The 18,075-nt window shown below is 37.9% G+C and overlaps 1 protein-coding gene across 3 annotated transcripts in view; it reads left to right on the top strand.

Moving 5' to 3' along the window:
- The window catches only part of FER (FER tyrosine kinase), a 162,685-nt gene that overhangs the window by 28,319 nt on the left and 116,291 nt on the right, over positions 1 to 18,075 (top strand). For all 3 annotated transcript variants that reach the window (XM_062513104.1, XM_062513103.1, XM_062513105.1), the window contains exons 5-6: positions 182 to 281; positions 16,550 to 16,733. In XM_062513104.1, coding sequence (XP_062369088.1) covers positions 182 to 281; positions 16,550 to 16,733 — 284 coding nt within the window. The remainder of the gene's footprint in view (positions 1 to 181; positions 282 to 16,549; positions 16,734 to 18,075) is intronic.

Below are 18,075 nucleotides of genomic sequence, written 5' to 3'. Positions count from 1 at the left end.
ATTTGAACTATGTAATTATATCATGTAATATTCTGTTAAGATTTTACACAAGCCAGTGGAAAGTTTAGCATCCTTATTTTAGTTAATAAGTTCTATTAATTCTGTTTTAGTAATGCTATGTTTTTATAATATATTGAAAATAAGTATTTGTAATGCTTTTTATATTTCTCTTTTCTTAAAGGTCACAAAGACAGAACTAGAGAAACTTAAATCTAGCTACAGGCAACTAATAAAAGAAGTAAATTCTGCCAAAGAAAAATATAAAGAAGCTGTGGCAAAAGGTATGATTGACTTGGTTTTGTGTATTTATTAGTGCCCTTTTCAAACCTGCTAAAACTCTTACAATGAAACAAGGCAATTGTTTTTTATTTTGAGCTACTTGATTACAAAGTAGAAGTTTATTTAATGTCTTAAGTAAGTCAGGGCTGACTGTCACCATGTATGCTTGGTATACTCTTTTAAAATTAATAAAATAAAAATGGTGATTCTTTTTAATTCTTGTATTATTCCTTTAGTTGATATTTTTGAAATCTAAAATTGCTCTGAGGGATCCGATCTCACCCGTGCTGTAGCTGCAGCCTACTTTCCTGTGAATTATTATTGTTGGTACATCAGCATCAGTTCTTGTCAGTGTAACACATTAAACCTTTGTCAACCTCATCTAAAAGAGGAAAATAAATCATTTGCACACAGATTTTTTTTTTAGAGAGTGATGTATTAAATCTGCATGGATTTTGATTCCTGTTGAATTGTGCTTGAATGACAAGATAAAAGAGAACCTTTGTTCTGTTCTGTATTGAAATATCTCGCTAATAGTTGTTCTGATTTGTCCTTCTAAGATTTTCTTTACTTCCTTTAGTGAAAATTGACTGAATGGCAGTATCTAAGTGTAATTCCAAGATCCAGCTTTAGGTTGTGTATGAGTGCCTAAATGACAGTTAATGTTCTTAGTTCTGTTGTAGTATAATTATAGTAGCTCTCAGTGAGGAAAGATTGTTTCTTTCCAAATTTGTCTCAAATTTGGGCAAAAGAGCAGGGTCGAAGTAGTTATGCTTACTTAGCAGTGTTGAATATCTACTGTTGTTTTTCTTTTACTGAAGTTCATAAACTCTTAAACATGGATACACTGATGTTAATTTCATGAAGTTCCATGTTTTCTGTATGTTACTTAATTTGATTACTCAGTTTATTCTCCAGTAACTACTTAACTTTGGAATATGTAGAATGTATCATGGAAAATATAATAGAATGTTCAGATCTTAGGGTGTTATTTTTAGCCTGTTTTATCTTCTCTTCCTGTTACCAATCTGGTCATCCTCTATTCCCAAAGCACCAAACTTTCCCATTGGAATAAAAGAGTGTTTTGGCTGTCAGCAGCTGTGATGTTTTGATGTGGTTTTGATTAACTGAATTAATGTTTCTTCAGATAGACAGCAAACATAAATTGTTTTTAAGACACCTCCTTTGGTTTTCTCTGACTTTCTGTTTCAGGATTTTATCTAATGTTTTTCTTATTATAATTCATACTTAATTTCTGCTAAATTCTTACTGGAAGTCTGTTTTTACAAACACTGATGCCCATAAAAATATTTTTTTTTCCCCCAAAAGTTGCAGAATTGCTTTTCTCCTGCTGCATCCCAGGCCCTGTTCCTGTTTACAAATAGTTGTGCATTTGATGAACTGCTCTGGTTGCTTATCAGCTGCAGGTCAGCTGATCCACTTGAATTTTTTTAAGTGATGATATTTCTGAATTTTAAATTTCCAAACTGGTTCGCTGGTGAAGTGAAAAGTTAGGGAAGTCTTAAAATTACAATACTTTGTTATTCCAGGGTATTCTTTATTCAGTAAGCTAAGGCTATTCAGATTATGTGCTATTAGAACATATTACTTTTGTTAATGTACAAACTAGTTCAATTTTTCAGGATTTCAAGAATTACTGAAAACGACAGAAGAAACTGCTTACCAGAACAGTGGGAGGGCATAACCAAGTATTGAAAATAAGCTGAAAACCATTTTGCTAAAAAAAAAAAAAAAAGAAAATCTTTTGACACCAGCTCTTGCAAATAATGTTTTAAAATAGCCTATCTAGGTTCATTTATGTAAAATGTTGTTTTAAACAGTCTGTTCCTCTGGCAGTCAAGTCTGTTAAGACAGTGACTGGCCTTGCCTTTCTGGAGCCAAAGGGGACAACTGCCACTTAGGGCCCAGACCTGTAGCTTTACCCTAGGGTTATGTGTAAATTCATGCAGCATCTGTACTAGCTGGTCCCCAGAAAAGAATGAAAATCACACAGAGTAGTGTCTGACAAATGTCTCAGTTTTGCAAGAGCAGTGATTTTGAAATGTAGTGACTTTACCTGCTTTGGCTTGGAGTAGCAAAGCTGCTTTCTGGTGAGAGAGTAGGTATACTAGAGCTCCTAGTGAGAGAGGTACAACTGGTTCTTCAGCTTGTGAAGAGAATTGTTCCCCAGTTTTCTGGTTGAATTATTGAAAGTGATATTAAGCTCTGGCCTAAACACACACGACAGAGGATATTAACTGATAAGAATAAAGGCTGGTGAAGCTTGTATAGTGGAAACTGGTGTTACGATTTTCTGGAATCAGGAAGTATTCTCAAGTAAATTTGAATTTCTGTGTGGGCTACTTCACACCAGCAAAGTGGGCAGTCACTTTGAATCAAGGACACCCTAATGCAGGTCTTACAGGTGTTTTCATCTTTTGGTGGAGGACCTTGTGTTTTCACTAGGAAAAGAATAATAAGTGTTAAGGACTGAATAATGATACTGGTTAGTTACAGGTTTTGTCAGTGTTTGTGCAATGGGTAAAGCATGTGCTGGGAATTTTTGGATTTTACTGGGGAAAAGGGAACTGGTTTCTGAAGGAATGCTTCATTATGGAAGACTGTGCTGTCCAGATCTGGAGGAAGGTGAAAATGTCTGAGATCGTGTTCCAGAAACTGTTCTGGCGAACCCTCTGCTAGCACTGCTCCTGCTTGTACACAAAGGGGAAGCAGTGGAGCAGTTTTGTTGCAGAGGGAGCACCACTGAGCCTTGGTTGACACTTTTACCTTGGGCTCGGTTGCACTGCCTTGTTAATGGCTACCAGTGTCTGCCTGATGGCTCAATCAGAAACAACTGATCTATTTTGTTTGTTCTAACCCTTATCCAAGTCAGTCATGCATAGCTGCCCCTTTCTGGACCAGCAATTACCATAGGAATCACAAATGCAGTTTGGTTGTTTTTTCTTGGGCATGGAGGCTCCAGCTGTCAGGCAGTCTGGTTGATGTTAGTCATTTGCATTATAGTTTTCTGCCCAATTTTTCCCAGTTATTCATTCTTATATTTTTTAATGTATGGTAAGAGTAACAGGCTGAGAGAGGATGAACTCAGCAACCTGAACTAGTCCAGTGCCTCTTTAATGAGGCATGCTTCAATTTTTGGGACTCTATGGACAGATTGGATGCAATAGTCTCTTCTGGATTAGAAAGCTTTGTTAAAAAAACTCCACAAAGTATGTGTACTGGGAATGCAGAGCATGTTGCTTTGCAGAACTGGGGCATGGGAATCATAGGGCATGCAGCAATCTTTGGAACAAAATATATGACAAAAGCTTATCATATTGTTTTTCTGTAATGAAATGGACAGCCCTGTGAAATGTTTTGGATATGTGATATTGGAAAACAACCCCAAAAAACAGTGTAAACATCTTAAAACAGCAGTTCAAAGTAACAGTCCCAGAGTGTATACAAGTCTGAGTTTACAGGGCTGTGCTAATCAGTGATGTTGAGTAACAAGGTGGTTAGAATGGGGCATGTTGATATTGCTGCTGTAGAAAACACATCGAGCCAAAATTTGTGCCAGATGAAAAAAGCATGGTTTCACTGAAGAAGTCACAAATCTTCTGAAGTAATTTAATGAATAATATATTGAGAATACAAAATGGAGACTGTAGGACAACTGTAAGTATCGAGTGTGATATTTAATTACATTTTGAATCTCACTTGGTTGGACCAGTAACTGCTTCCACTTAAGTTTGCTGTTTGTACAATTATTTTTGTACATCTCTATTAAATATAGTTCAGAGTGTGTGTGGGACACAGATACTTTCATCCTTGAATTTTTGATGAAGCATTACTTGCTGCTATATAAATAAGGAAATAATGATTACATGAAGCAATAATTTACTCAGTTCATTACAGGTTTTTTTTTAAAGTTGAAATGCATAAAAAGAAATTGGCATCTGATTTTGTACCTAATTTGGTGTTAAATGTTGAGTATGAAGCATTTGCTCATATATCAGGAAATACTGCAAGTAGGAACAGAGCCAGTGTAGCTTTGGGAGGTTCATGCTGTATTTTAAAACAACATACTCTTTAGAAAAAATCCAGTTTTTGAGTAAATCCATTAATTGCAGGTGTTTATTGTAGTCTTATTCCTGTTCATTACTGGTTGAGTGTAGAAAATATGTTGCAGTGCTCTTATGTAACATAGTGGATCTGAAATAAACAGTAAAGGAAAAATACACTGATCCTAAGTATTGAATATCATAATTTCATTTTATGCTGCTAGAGCAGCATTAAAAATATTTTATCAGATTTCTCTAGGCTTGTATTCCCTGAAAACATTAGGATTTAGAGGAGCCTGAAAATACTGAGTGTACACCTACCACATTATATCACATTGCTTCTGCTGGAAGAATGTTTTCACTGAAACTCAGGTGATTTGAGACTTCAGGATTGATGGGATTTCTGTGGTGCATACTGAAGTTTCACAGCAGCATAAGCTTCCGTCTGTGATAAATAAGGGAGCTGTTAAAAAAGCTTTCATGAAATCAAATTGTTGTCCTGCTGTTCTTTGTAATTGCCAAGAGGTCAGAAAATACATGTTAGGTGGCTGGTGCATTCATTCTGAGATGCCTTTAAAATTGTTATTATACAACTACATTTCTTGGTGGCATGTGTTGCCTATAGTTGTTGCTGCAATGAGGGAGCCTCCTAGTAGGATGTTTTTTAAGCTTAGTTTTGACTGAAACTCTCATATTGTTATGACAAAACAAGTAACACTGGCTGAACTGGTCTGTGTTACTCACAGAGATCAGCAGGCTGCATAGATTTAAAATTAATGCTCTATTGTGTATTTCAACACATATCTACTACCAGTGCTTTTGCGTTGAAGGGGTAGGGTTGTTTCTTCTGTGTAAAATAAAACTTGTAGAGCAGGAAACCCCAGTAAATCCCCAAAGAGATCATGGTGACTTCTTGTAGAGTGTGGGGCTCGCTTGGACATACACTTAATACAGACATGCAGCCCCAGGATTGTGCTCTCCTCACAGACCAGCAGGCACAGGACAGACAATTGGTTAGAGGTGCTTAATAGCTCACCCTGACAATATCTGACAGCAGTTCAAAAGATAGAACATTCATTTTTGCTATTTTTATGCTATGTTACTTAAGATTAGGCTGATAGCTTCAGTGAACTAATTCTTAACTCAGAAGTTTAGATGTGGAATTCTGTAAATTTGAACTCTTTAAATATACACAGATAGTTTTGAGGTTTGTTTCCCCATTAGAAAACTATTTATTATTTACAATCATTATTTTGTTAAGTAATTATTGGGAGAAACTTCTTATCTTCTTCTCAGAAACTACTTCAGTGGAGAAAGAAGTGATTTTATTTGATGAAGAAACACATTCTTGTAACAATCTTGCAAGAAAGAAAGGAGAAAAGACCTTTGAGATTGAACATGAAGTTCCTATCTTGTTTCTGTCTGTCTTTGTGATTTTTGTTTTGTAAAACGTGTGTTAAGTGAGATGACTGTGTTTGCATCTCTTGATTTGCAGAGTGATGATAAGGCTGGTCACCCACTAAATTTCTGAGTATGCTTTCAGAGACAGAACTAACAGTCAAAGCTATTCTACTTCAGTGGCAGCAGTTTGCATAAAAATTGCTTTGTAGATAGGAATATTTAAAACTCTAAATTGGGAGTGAAATGGCTGAGAGCAGCCCTGCAGAAAGGGACCTGGGGTGCAGGCTCCACATCTGTCAGCAGGGTGACAAGTGTCATCCTGGAATGCATCAAACACAGCGTAACCAGACAGTCAACAGTGGGGATTGTCTTCTGTGTTCAGTGTTGGTGAGACCTCACCTGGAGCACTGAGAGCAGTTCTGGGCCTCACAGTCTAGGAAGGAATTGAAGACTCTGGGATATACCCAGTGGAGGGCAGTGGAGCTCCCGAAAGGGCTGTCCAGTGAGGGGCAGCTGGGCAGTCTGAGTTTGTCCAGTTTGGAGAAAAGGAGGCTGCAGGGTGACCTCACTGCTCTCTGCAACTTCCTGGGGAGGGGAAGTGGAGAGGGAGGTGCTGATCTCCTCCCTGGGAATCAGTGACAGGACACATGGGAAGGCTCACAGCTGTGCCAGGAGACATTCAGACTTGACGTTAGGAAACATTTCTTGATTGAGAGAGTGTTTGAACAGGCTGTTCCACTGAACTGGAACAGGCTTCCCAGAGGCAGTTGATGCCCCAAGGCTGTCAGTGTTTAGCAGTCATTTGGACAATGACCTCCAAAACATGATTTAGGTTTTTGCTAGCCTTGAATTGATCAGGCAGTTTAACTTCATGATTCTTGTATGTCCCTTCCAATTTGAATATTCTAGCCTAGCCTAGCCTTGCCTTAGGGAAGTTAAGCCAGGCTCAGCATGGCAGTCCAAATGTTTCAAAAGTTATGTCACTTGTGGTTTTTTTGGGAATGAGAATTATTGTATGAGGAAATAATTTTCATAATCACCTATGGTATTTAGATGTCTCTAGCATTATGGTATGAAATATGGAATTTAAGGAGATAATTTGTGTCAGGAAGATCCTGAAATCAGTCAAATGGGTAATGTGGAGTAGTCAATTACGGAGCAAGTTCTACAACCTGTGTCTTTGCTATTGTGCAGTGAAAACCTGGGAAAATGAACAAGCTGTGAGGAAATAGAACTGGATAAATTACCAGGTTGCCTCCAAAAGCAGGGTGCTTTTGAAGAAAGAACTCACTGCAAGTTGTGTAATGTACTCTTCAGTATTGGGAATCAATTAACATAGATACACATAACTGCATTGGTTTGATATATAAAAGTAGTTCTTTTTTCCATCATATCTAGGCTTTTAAATTATTTGCTGTAATTTGAATGCTTAGTCCTTACTAAAATTCGATTGATATAAAGACCATATTACAATCCAACTTGTATTTGCTTCCATTTCAGTCTGTAAAGCAGCTGACTTAAGTTGTGTGATTCTCTAATGTAAAAATATTTTATTGTTTTAAAAAAATGTGTTGCTAGAAAAAGAACTATTTGATATGGCCATGGCCATTTCATTCATGAGTGTGAGGAATGTGTTCAGTGTTTTCAGCACCATAATGTAAGCAAATAATGTAATGAAGTGTTCTTTTCCAGGCAGAATTAAATACTGGTCTGTGAAAAGGTGTATCTCCAAAGTTGAAATAAATAAGGAAGTGACTGTATTGGAGTTTTGTTATTGATAAACACATGTAAAGATAACAAAGTACTCAGAAATTGTCTCTGTTATTGAAAATGCTGAAAAAAATGTGTAGATGGAAAGATAAATGCAGTTCTGGAAAATTTCTGAAAAACTGCAGTCATAAACAATGGAAGTGCATTGTAGATAATCGACAGCTCTATAGTTTAGTGCTGGTATTTACAAAAACAAAAGTTTCTAAATCAGGCTGATGAAGAAAAGGTTTTTCTGTCTTAAAAATTATTGTATACTCAAGATTTGCATACTTACTCAGGGGAGGATTGTTGCTTCCTTAAAAAAAAAAAAAGAAAAAAGAGGATAAATGGCAAAAGCTCTGATTCTCCCCTCTTTTTCCATTTTAAAATTTTCTGTAATCAAATACTGCGATACTTAGTGAGATTTTGATGCAGAGAATTGCAACAACTGAAGCCAAGCTGCTTAACTTTATGTGGGAAAAGGAGCCTGTTCCCTCTTTAATCCTAACGCATAAGGTCACTCCTTTTCTGTTGCTCCTTATCCATCCTAAGGAGGTTGCATGCTCCATGCACTCTAGCTGCTCTCTCATGTAAAGGGCAACTCCCTCTACTTGACTTCCTGGGCTGCTTTTTCCCAGGAGTCTAAACTCTATTGCATATCTCCAGCCCTGCCTCTGTGATCCTGACAACATCCTGGACCTACGGCACACAGACACCCAACTCACCATGTTTATCTGCCACACTGCATGCAGTAATACACAGACTTTCCCTCCTAGCATGCTGAGATCCTGGAAAGGATTTATGGGACTTTTCTTACATTGGCGCTTTTGTAGGAGCCTTCTTGCCCACCTGTACATGTTTTTTTGTTTTCTTTGTGATTGATCCCTTCCTCTCTTACCATGCCCTTTCCTTAGCAGTCTCCTTCATTGCTTCCTCAGAACTGTCGGTCACCCTCTCCATCCTGTGTAATTCCTAGTTTAAAGCCCTCTGAATGAGGTCAGTCATGTTACTGGCAAAAACACTTTTACCCTGCTTAGGAAGGGATTTCCTGTCTTTTAAGCAGATGTGGTCTGCAAAAAGGGACTTGTGGTTGTAGAATCCAGACACTGGTTCTGGATTCTGTGGCCAGCACTGGTTCTGCAGCTACTTATCAGCTTGTTTTCAGTGCTCTCCTTGCACCTTTTCCCTTCTGTGGTGGTTTGTATTAATTTGTTTTTTATTAGTAAGAAAGGAAAGGAAGGAGTTACAGAATTAATTCTCTGTAAGGACCTTGGCAGCTTCCTTTAGACCTGACAAAAACCAATCAGTGTCTGAATTTTAATATTGACACATTGTTACACCAGTGAAAAAGTTAATGTGCCTTTGTGAACACACATGTAAAAATGAACAAACTCCAGGGAGTTCTCTTTCTTTCTTCTGCCTGAGCCCAAGTAATGAGGCTGGCCAGGGGAGTTGGGGGGCATCAGGCTGAGCCAGCCCCATTCCCAGCAGGGCCCCCCTGCTCCGATGCAGTTCAGCGAGGTGGGCCCATGGCTCAGCTGGAATGCTGCTGCTGCTGAATCTCACCAGAAGCTACCAGGGAGGGAGAGGGGGAGCCATTGACCTGCAAATGCTGCCCTGTGTTCTAGCCTGGCTGCTGAGATCCTAATCTCCACTCAGGGTGGCTGCTGAAGGACTTTACACCATAAACAACTCCTAGCTGCAACCTGGCAGGGTCCATCTGCATGACCATCTGCAGACCTTGGGCAAGATATTAAGTCTTTCATTGCACAGATGAGACTTGCAGACCTTCCATCCTCTCTCTTGAGTAAAAGAAAAAGAGATGAAGACATGCACAGAGACAGCTTGGAGACATCAATGTCAGATAAGAAGGGTTAGGTCCCTGATGGGCAGGGACAAGAAGATGTCTTGAACTGAAATTCTCTTGTAAACTATAGAGAAGATATGATTGATAAATCAGACTGTCTTTTTCGCCTGTAACTTGCAGGATGCCTGTGGGGTTGTAGAGCGTTCACATCCTAGACGTGAGCAAACGCATTCGTGCTGAAGTAAGCAGGTGTTGAAGTAGCTGTGATCCCATGAGAAGTTTGAACAGAGAGAGAGAGGGAGAGAGAGAGAAAAGTGTGATGTCCTTTGCCCCCAGGGAAGAAGAAGAGTTAGATAAAGAGACCCTTTGCTTGAACTGCTCTATCATTAATGTGTGCCCTGTAAATTGACATAGTCTTAAAAATGAGAAGGATTTCACAATTGCAGATTTCCTGGGTGGGTGCCTTTTGTGGAAATTGAAGCCACGAGAAAACTGTCTATTGTGGAGAAATCTCCATAAACTGAAGAGAGAGACTCCTCTCCCTAAGTAAATTGGAAAAAGACTACTTTAGATGGTAAGCTGACTGATTTGTTTCTCTGTGTTGTCAGTGTGAAAGAAAAGAGGGTATATGGGGAGAAGTGTTCTGAAGGTTTTATTCTGATTCTTACTATTTTTTACTTATTATTTTTTATTTATTTTATTTTATTATTTATTATTTTACTTATTTTTACTTTCAGTTTCTGTTAATAAAGTTCTTTATACCCTTCAAAGTTTGAGCCTGCTTTGGCTTTCCTCCTAATCCTGTTTCATGGCAGGAATGTGTAAATAATTCTAGTGGGTGCACTGATGATTTAGCCAGAGCTAAACCCACCACACTTTCACTGGAAGGATTAAGGAGAACAAAGCCTTGTGCTTTTCATATCTGCCCCCAGAGCTCTGTAGTCACTTTGGGTACTGTCCAGGTTTTCCCTGGCATATTCATTGGTACCCACATTTCTTATAATGTTGCCTCTCTTGCTTTTCCCTGTACTTATGTTCCTTATGTCCAGAAATTTGGATGGGTTTGCTTTTTGCAGTCCCTGAACTGCGAGAGACAATTATGGGAGTTCCTGGTATGCATTTTAGCCCTCATTTTCTGTGGATTGTTAGCCATAGTTTTACTTATTTGTAAAGACTTCCTTCCATCTTGTTACTCATGTAGATACTCAGCTTGTGGTTTTGTTTTTGATTTTGTTTGTTTCCACAGTTCTAGTATATTTAAAGTTTCTCACTATGTTTCTGTTGAAGGGATGTAACCTTATATTGTGACATCAGATGTGTCATTGGCTTCTTTTGAAACTAAATTAAATTAATTGTCAAAAGCTGGGCATGTATAATATTGTGTCATTGGCATATCTACATGGAATGGCATTCACTGTGCACTGAAGTGAAAGGTCACGTTTCAATACCAGGAGCTATAAATCTAGAAATTTAGTTTGTCTGTTGTGAGCTGAGACTTTATAATGATTTCTGTTGCCTCTTTTATGAACACTTTGTCATCACTTTGGACAGGCTGAAGGTCTAACTGGAAGGATTTGTAAGAGGGTAAAAACCTGAGGTCATAGGCATAATTATTTCTTTTAAATCTAAAATATGTGTGAAAACTTTCTCTCTTTGCAATATTTATTTCCTTAAGGTCAGCTTCCCTGAGGCATTTGCACTGTACTTTGATGCTTATTTAAAAAAGGTAAAGTGAACATTATGAGCTGAATTATTTCTCAGTTTATTGTCCCATCCAGTATTTTTTCTTCCATTCTAGGTGATTATAAGGCTACAAGAGTCTAGTGATTGCAAGAACTTTGGATAAGCAAATCTGCCTTTTAATTGAAAATTAGACTAAAACATTATTTTGCTGGATGGCTATGTTGTACTGTGTGCAGTAAAATCTTAGATGAGTTTCTGTTAGAAATTGAAATACTAGACTTCAGAATGATTGAAAAAGAATGCCAGCCTTTTCTTTGTAAATGCAAAACTTTCATAATTGAATTTTGCAAGCTTCAGAGTACAGTTTATGGTGTGACATATACACAGTCAGTTTCTATTAACGTTAAACAGTTTTGTCAACAGCACTGATAGCAGTAGAATTATAATTAGGTCTATTTATTAAATTCATTATAGAGATAAAGAAAATTGGATGTTTTCCTCTGTGCTAATTGACATGTAGAACAACTGTGTATGCTGCCTCACTGCATTTCGCTCCCTTTAAAAAATAAATTATGATATGAAAATAATACTGCAGCTGTGTTCCCTGAATTAAATATAGATTCAAGGGTCTATTTTAAAGTTGAGTGACTATGATAATTTGATTTATGTCACAATTAGGTGAGGTGTTCTGCTGAGAATAATATATAGCAAAGGTATTTAGTCCTTAAAACGGATGAGAAAATCAGATAGTTTGGAGGTTAATGAGGTTTCTGAAAGAGATATAGTATTACTAAATTGCTAGTGATCTGGATTTGATAATTTTAGTGTAAATTTACAGTTTAATTTAACTGTTGAAGGTGGTTTGTTGCAGTTCACAGGTCACAATCCTGTACTGATGGTAAATGGTATAATTTCACATATGCTGATATTTGATAAGCTGAAAACTGTCAAGAAATGTATTTTAAACATGTCAATAGACAACTTGTAGCTCTTAAACCATGACATATGGAGATAATTTTAGATTACTTGATCTAGAGCATGCTTGAGTAGGAATAGCCAAACACAGAATAACCCAAGAAATAATGCAGCATTTTTGCCTCTGCTACTCCCTTCCCAGACTCTTCTGGCTTCCCTGGACGGTATGTCTCACAATGGACTGGCAAGCAAAACATTTCAGCCTTGGCTTCCAACAGCTTTGTCCTCTCCTTTTTCATCCAGGCTTCATCCTGTAACTGTACCTGACCTGTACATGACCTGTTCCCTTCCAAACACTCTTCAGTCACCCTCCAGTATTTCCCCACATTCCACATGCCTCTCCTTCTCCGGAAGGACCTTATAGTGTTTATGTTTATTATCTCTGAAGGTGACCAGGTTGACTCTGTAGCCTGCTATATTTAGAAACAAGTCTGTGTGATACTTCTCTATGATACTCTGAAATTAGTTGAGGAGGAATTTAGTCCCTAAGGCAAATGTGAAAATGGGAATTTACACCATCCTGTTATGTTGATGTGCTGGTGTCATGCATGTTTGAGGGCATTTAACTTCTGGGATTATTCTGATGCATTGGATTATTTTTCCCCTTGAAAATGGCCTACATTTATATTAGAAATAGTGTGGGGTTTTTTTGGAGGGTTATAAAAAAAATTGGTCTCCTAATGAAACATGAGTTTAGATTGTTTGCCAAAGACAAAACCTGCTATATCTGGCTAAGGTTTAAGATAGATTTATGAATGTTATCTCTCCAAAACAGTTCTGTAAAAATTTTTGAAGTGGATTGTTTCATTCACACCTACCATTCATTCATACCATTCATGAATAATTATTCTCTGGTGGCAGCTCTGGAGATGTGTTTGGTCTTTGTTTTACAGAGTAACTCAGATAACTTGTGGTATAAGAAATCTGTACCTTCCATGTACTAAATTAGGTCAGCAACTGGATTGTTTTCAATTAAATGAAAGATATAAAGACATAATACAATTTAAAAATTATTTTTACTAATCTTTGTTTGAAATGTAGCTGACAGTGGCATGAGGTAGCAAGTGTCCAGAGAGCCATAGCAGAATACAAACTTCAGAATACAAAGAATAGAAACGTGCTTCAGCTTCATGGTAATTTGTTACCTAGGGAGTTCCTGAGTCAGAAGTGCTGTCCTTGTTCTTAGTAGCTCTTCAGCATTTTTTTTCCTTAATTTTTTTTTTATTTATTTTTTTTCATGCACCTGTCCATTCACTATTAAACCACATAAGGGTTTTTTTGCTTATGATAACTTTTACTAAAGGAATACATAGATTAGCTGTGTGCTCATTGAAGGTCTTTGGTTTTTCTCTTTCCATATAATGCCATATTGTTCTTACACTGAAAGAGGTTGTGTAGGTCTGTTAACTGTGTCTCTTCTTGTTTCTCCTCAGACTGCTAGTGCTTCAGGACCCTTCTCTGTAGTTACTCCTTCTGTATTTATCTTGTTTCCTACCTTTCTGATGGTTAATGCCCTTCTCTAAACCTTTTTCATGTCAAATATATCCTCCTTGATACAACAAATTGCATACTAAAGTGGATTTAATCAGTGGCATAACAACCCAGTCTGCTCCTTTGCCAAATGACATTGTGTTCAGAAGCTGCTGAACACCAAGTTTACATTTCCATCCATCTTGCAGTGCTGACCCGAAGATCACATTTCTGTGCGTTTGGATTTCTAAACCGGAATAGATTTTTACTCATGTCTAAATATTCACTCAATAATTTACCATTGTTTTAATCAGTACATCTCAAGGTTTCTGTGTTGGTATGGCACAGCCTGGTTTTTGGTAACAGGGGCTTCACAGAGGTGGTTCCTGTGAAAAGCTGCTGGAAGCTTCTACCATGTCTGGTAGAGCCAATCTCTGATGGCTCTGAGAATGGACATGCTGCTGGCCAAAACTGGGCCAAATGAGAGAGACTAGTGAGAGCCCTCTGTGATGACATATTTAAGAAGAAAATCAAAACAAAGTGGGGTGCAGTGTTCATTTCAGTTAGAGAAGAGGAGGAGGTGAGAAGATGTGAGGGAAACAGCATGGAGACACCAGGATCTGTGTAAGAAGGGGCAGGAGGTGCTCCAGGCGCTGGAGCTGGGATTCCTCTGCAGGCTGTGATGATTACCATGGGGAAGTAGCTGTGCCCCTCAGCCCATGGGATCCAGGGGAATGCAGAGATCCACCCCAGCCTGTGGGAGAAGTGCCCGTGCTGGAGTGGATGGATGCCTGGAGGAAGCTGTGATCCCCGGGGAGACCTGGGGGACAGAGGGACCCTGCTTCCAGGCTGGAGCAGCCTGTCCTTGGAGGACTGCACCCTGTGGGGAGAGACACATCACAGCAGTTTTGTGAGGGCTGTGTGGCATGGGGGGAGTTCACGCTGCAGCAGGTGTGGTATGGCTGCTTCTCCTGAGAGTGGACCCACTCTGGGGAAGTTCATGGAGAGTTGTCTTCCGTGGGAGGGACCCCACAGTATCACAGGGGAGAAGGACTGCTCTCCTGGAGCAGAAGAAGAAAATTTCGGTGATGAGCTCACCAAAACCCCCAATGCCATGTTTCCCTGACCTGTTGGTTGCAAAGAGGGAGGGGCTGGGGGAGAAAAGGTATTTGAAGGGCTTATTTTACTTCTCTTTATCCTCTCCGGATTTAGTTAGTAATAAATTCACTTTGTGATTCTAAGTTGAGCCTGTTTTGCCCTTGGAGTGTTTTCTTCTGGTTCTTATCTCAACTCTTAAAACCTTCTTAAATTTTTCTCTCTCTGCCCATCTGCGGCAGGGGAGAGTGGGCAAGCAACTTGCATGGGTGCCTGGCCTTTGGCCAGTCTCAAAACATGACAGCTTATTTTCCAGTTGTTCATATTTGTCTTCCTTATTTGCTACTTTCTGACAACATCTTCATCGTCATCATTTTCATCACCTCATTATTGGAATCCAGCTAATGTTCCTTGGACTTTCCATTGAGTGCGTACTTCCTCCTGTATAAAGTAATCATAATATTTCAGCTAAAACTTTCCCAAGTGCCTTTGAAGTTTCAAAGCTAAGCACCATCCAGTCCTCATAATTTGTACTCATTTAATTTATTCTCAACAACCTCTTCTTCTGACACCTCAGAAAAAAGATTCATTGACTCTTTCACAAAGTAATACTTCATCCTGGAAATCTCTGAAGGTCTGTGGTAGTGCTCACAGAAGGAAAAAAAATTCTTGTACCATTTCCTTTTATATAGTGAGTGTCGTTTACTTTTTCTGACAAGCTTGCTGACTCCAATGTATGCAAAAGGATTTGTTACCAGTTTTCCCTCAACTTTTTTTTTAATATGCCTTTAATGTGGCTCTATTTTGATTTATTTGAGTTCACAGTCCCTTGTGTATTCCTTATCTGACAGCTCTTCAAGCCTGCTTTCAAGCAGCTATTTTGCAACTTAGCTATAAATGCTTATATTGCCTTTTTTCTCAACTGCTTTGTGATGGGTAGCAGACATGTTTTTCCTTACGTAAATTATTTTAAATTTATAAGAAATGCAGTGGTCTGAATGATTGCTTGAATGAGATTGCTTTAGGTAGCATATGTTATGTGTGCAGGTAGTTGTGACTCTGTACTTGATATTTGCAGATACGAGATTAATTTAAAATTATCTTAGTTCCTGAAAAAGTAATGAGGTACTTGGTAAATATCAAGAAGACAGCAAGGCTGTCATTAAAAGATTGTGTGTCTGTTCTGGTTATGGCTGAAATAGAGTTGATTTTCTTCACAGTAGCTGTTACGGGGTTGCTTTTTGGATTTGTGGTTGATAGTATACTCCACACAGCTGTGAAGTTACTGTGGCAAAGAATGGAGTAGGTGACCTCTTGAAGTTCCTTGTTACTCTGCAAACCCTTAGAGGGTCCTGTCAGCTTGAACTTGAGGACTTCCCAGTCTCAGTGGTGTAAAGCTGAGGCTGTAGAGCCAAACCTCCTGATCAGGATATCAGTGTGACAGGGAAATGTTAAGGTGTAGGAGAGAAGCTGCCCATTTTGAGCAGAAGGAACAGTGTGAGGGTTCAGCTGTTCATACATAGAATGACTGCATCATTGCTTTATTAGGATTATGTGTAGCAATAGGAATGCTTGAATACAAGAAAATAATATATTTTTAGTGAATCTAGTGTAGTAGGATATATCTTTCTTTTTTAAAAATATTACTTTGCAAATAAAAGAAAGGCTTTGAGATAGTAATGCATCTGAGGTTTCTTTCTTTTTGATAGGTATATTATTTTTATACTTGTGGTTTTAATGAACCACATTCACAAATGAATTGTATTTTTAGATAAGGAATTCTCATGTTTCTGCTCAAAGAAAATAACTTTTTTCTTACATAGTTTATTAATAAGTAAACCTAGATATTTGATTGTAGTAATTAACTGAAAGTGGTTGGATTTTAACTTCCTCAGCGAATTTTAAGTTCCTCCTACCTTAAAAATTACTGTAGAAAAATGGGCAAACTTGTCATAAGTCTACCACATGTGACGTCTGTAGGCCTGTATACTTTTAAATCACCATGTACATTTTTGTTTTCTCTCAGGAAAGGAGACTGAGAAGGCCAAAGATCGGTGTGAAAAAGCCACTATGAAACTTCATATGTTGCATAACCAGTATGTGTTGGCACTGAAAGGAGCACAATTACATCAGCACCAATATTATGATACTACACTTCCTCTGTTACTTGATTCACTACAGAAGATGCAAGAAGAAATGATTAAAGCCCTGTAAGATGTATTGTTATATATTTCTAACTTGTACAATTTTCTGTGTGTAGTATTCTAATTAATTTATAGGAATAGTTGAAAATAAGAAACTGTGATTGATTGCTTATATATCAGGTCATAATAGGTGAAAATACTTTATCCAAGTGATGCAGATGGTAATTCTGAGTGCTTACTTAAACCAACCAGCAAGCCACCATCTTCTTACAAAATCTTACAGATTGTTTGCAGTGTTTATATTTGAGCTCATGATTTTTCCTTCAGCTTATAGACTATAGCAAGTTTGTTGCCTCTCTGGTAATCACTATTATGAAATTCCACCAGGAACAAATTTGGTTTGAATGGCCCAACTGACTTGAAAGTGATTATGGAGGGCCAAGCCAGATGCCTTGTTAACGATATGGGTGGGAGAATTAACAGGATTATGTAAACTTGATTGCGCTGTAAGGAGTCTCCCCTTAAAAATACTATTACCTCTTTCCTAAAAGATAATTTTTACATCATTACAGAGTACATAGAAAGTGATGATATATGAGAACAGATATTGAGGACTTTTAGCCCTCCTTTCTGGTTGTAACCACCATGCTGCCTCTTAGCTTAAAAAAAGGGTAGTTACATTTTTTTGTAAGTGTTCTTCATTTAGATGTGAAACACTGTTCTTTAATTCATTTTCTTGCCTATTCTGAAGTCAGTGTTCGTCTTGATTTCAGTGCACAGGAAGTGAGGTAGAGTTGAAGATTCCACACTTTACATGGTGCAGGCATCATTAGCTTCACTATGAAGTTTAATTTAATATTTTTTTTTTTTTTTTTGTTCAGGTGTTGGTACTGAAATAAAGCTCTGTAGTACTCCCTGTACAGTCACTTTAATTTTATATGTAAAAACACAACAGAAGGCTACAGTTAAATGTGTGTGCTCTTATTAAGGTGATTTTTTTTAGAATCACAAGATAGAATAATTAACTGAAGAAATACATGATGGAACAAGATCTTGTTGAAACCACTCATCTTTGCTCTGCCTGGAGTAAAAACCTGTAAAAAATACTTCTGTTACTACATAGACATTTTTGTGAGTTCTGTATGTACTGGAAAATTATTCTATTATAATAACTTTGATGCACACATATAGAGATGCTGATTCCAGGTGCAGAGCTTAGTGTGAAAACATCTGTGAAACAGAACTTCCTCAATGACCCTGATTCTGTGGGTGAATTAGTTTTTTAAACTTGGAAAATACAGACTAATAGTGCTAATGATTTTTTCCTTTTCTTGTCATTGTAATTGATAGAGATTCTCCTTGTCTTAGATATGGCATTGCTGTAATTGATATTTAGCTATCTTTTCAT

This window comes from Cinclus cinclus, chromosome Z (assembly GCF_963662255.1).
Source record: "Cinclus cinclus chromosome Z, bCinCin1.1, whole genome shotgun sequence".
Taxonomy (NCBI): domain Eukaryota; kingdom Metazoa; phylum Chordata; class Aves; order Passeriformes; family Cinclidae; genus Cinclus; species Cinclus cinclus.
The sequence above is the reverse complement of the archived record's forward strand: the minus strand, read 5'-3'. Positions and strand labels throughout refer to the sequence as shown.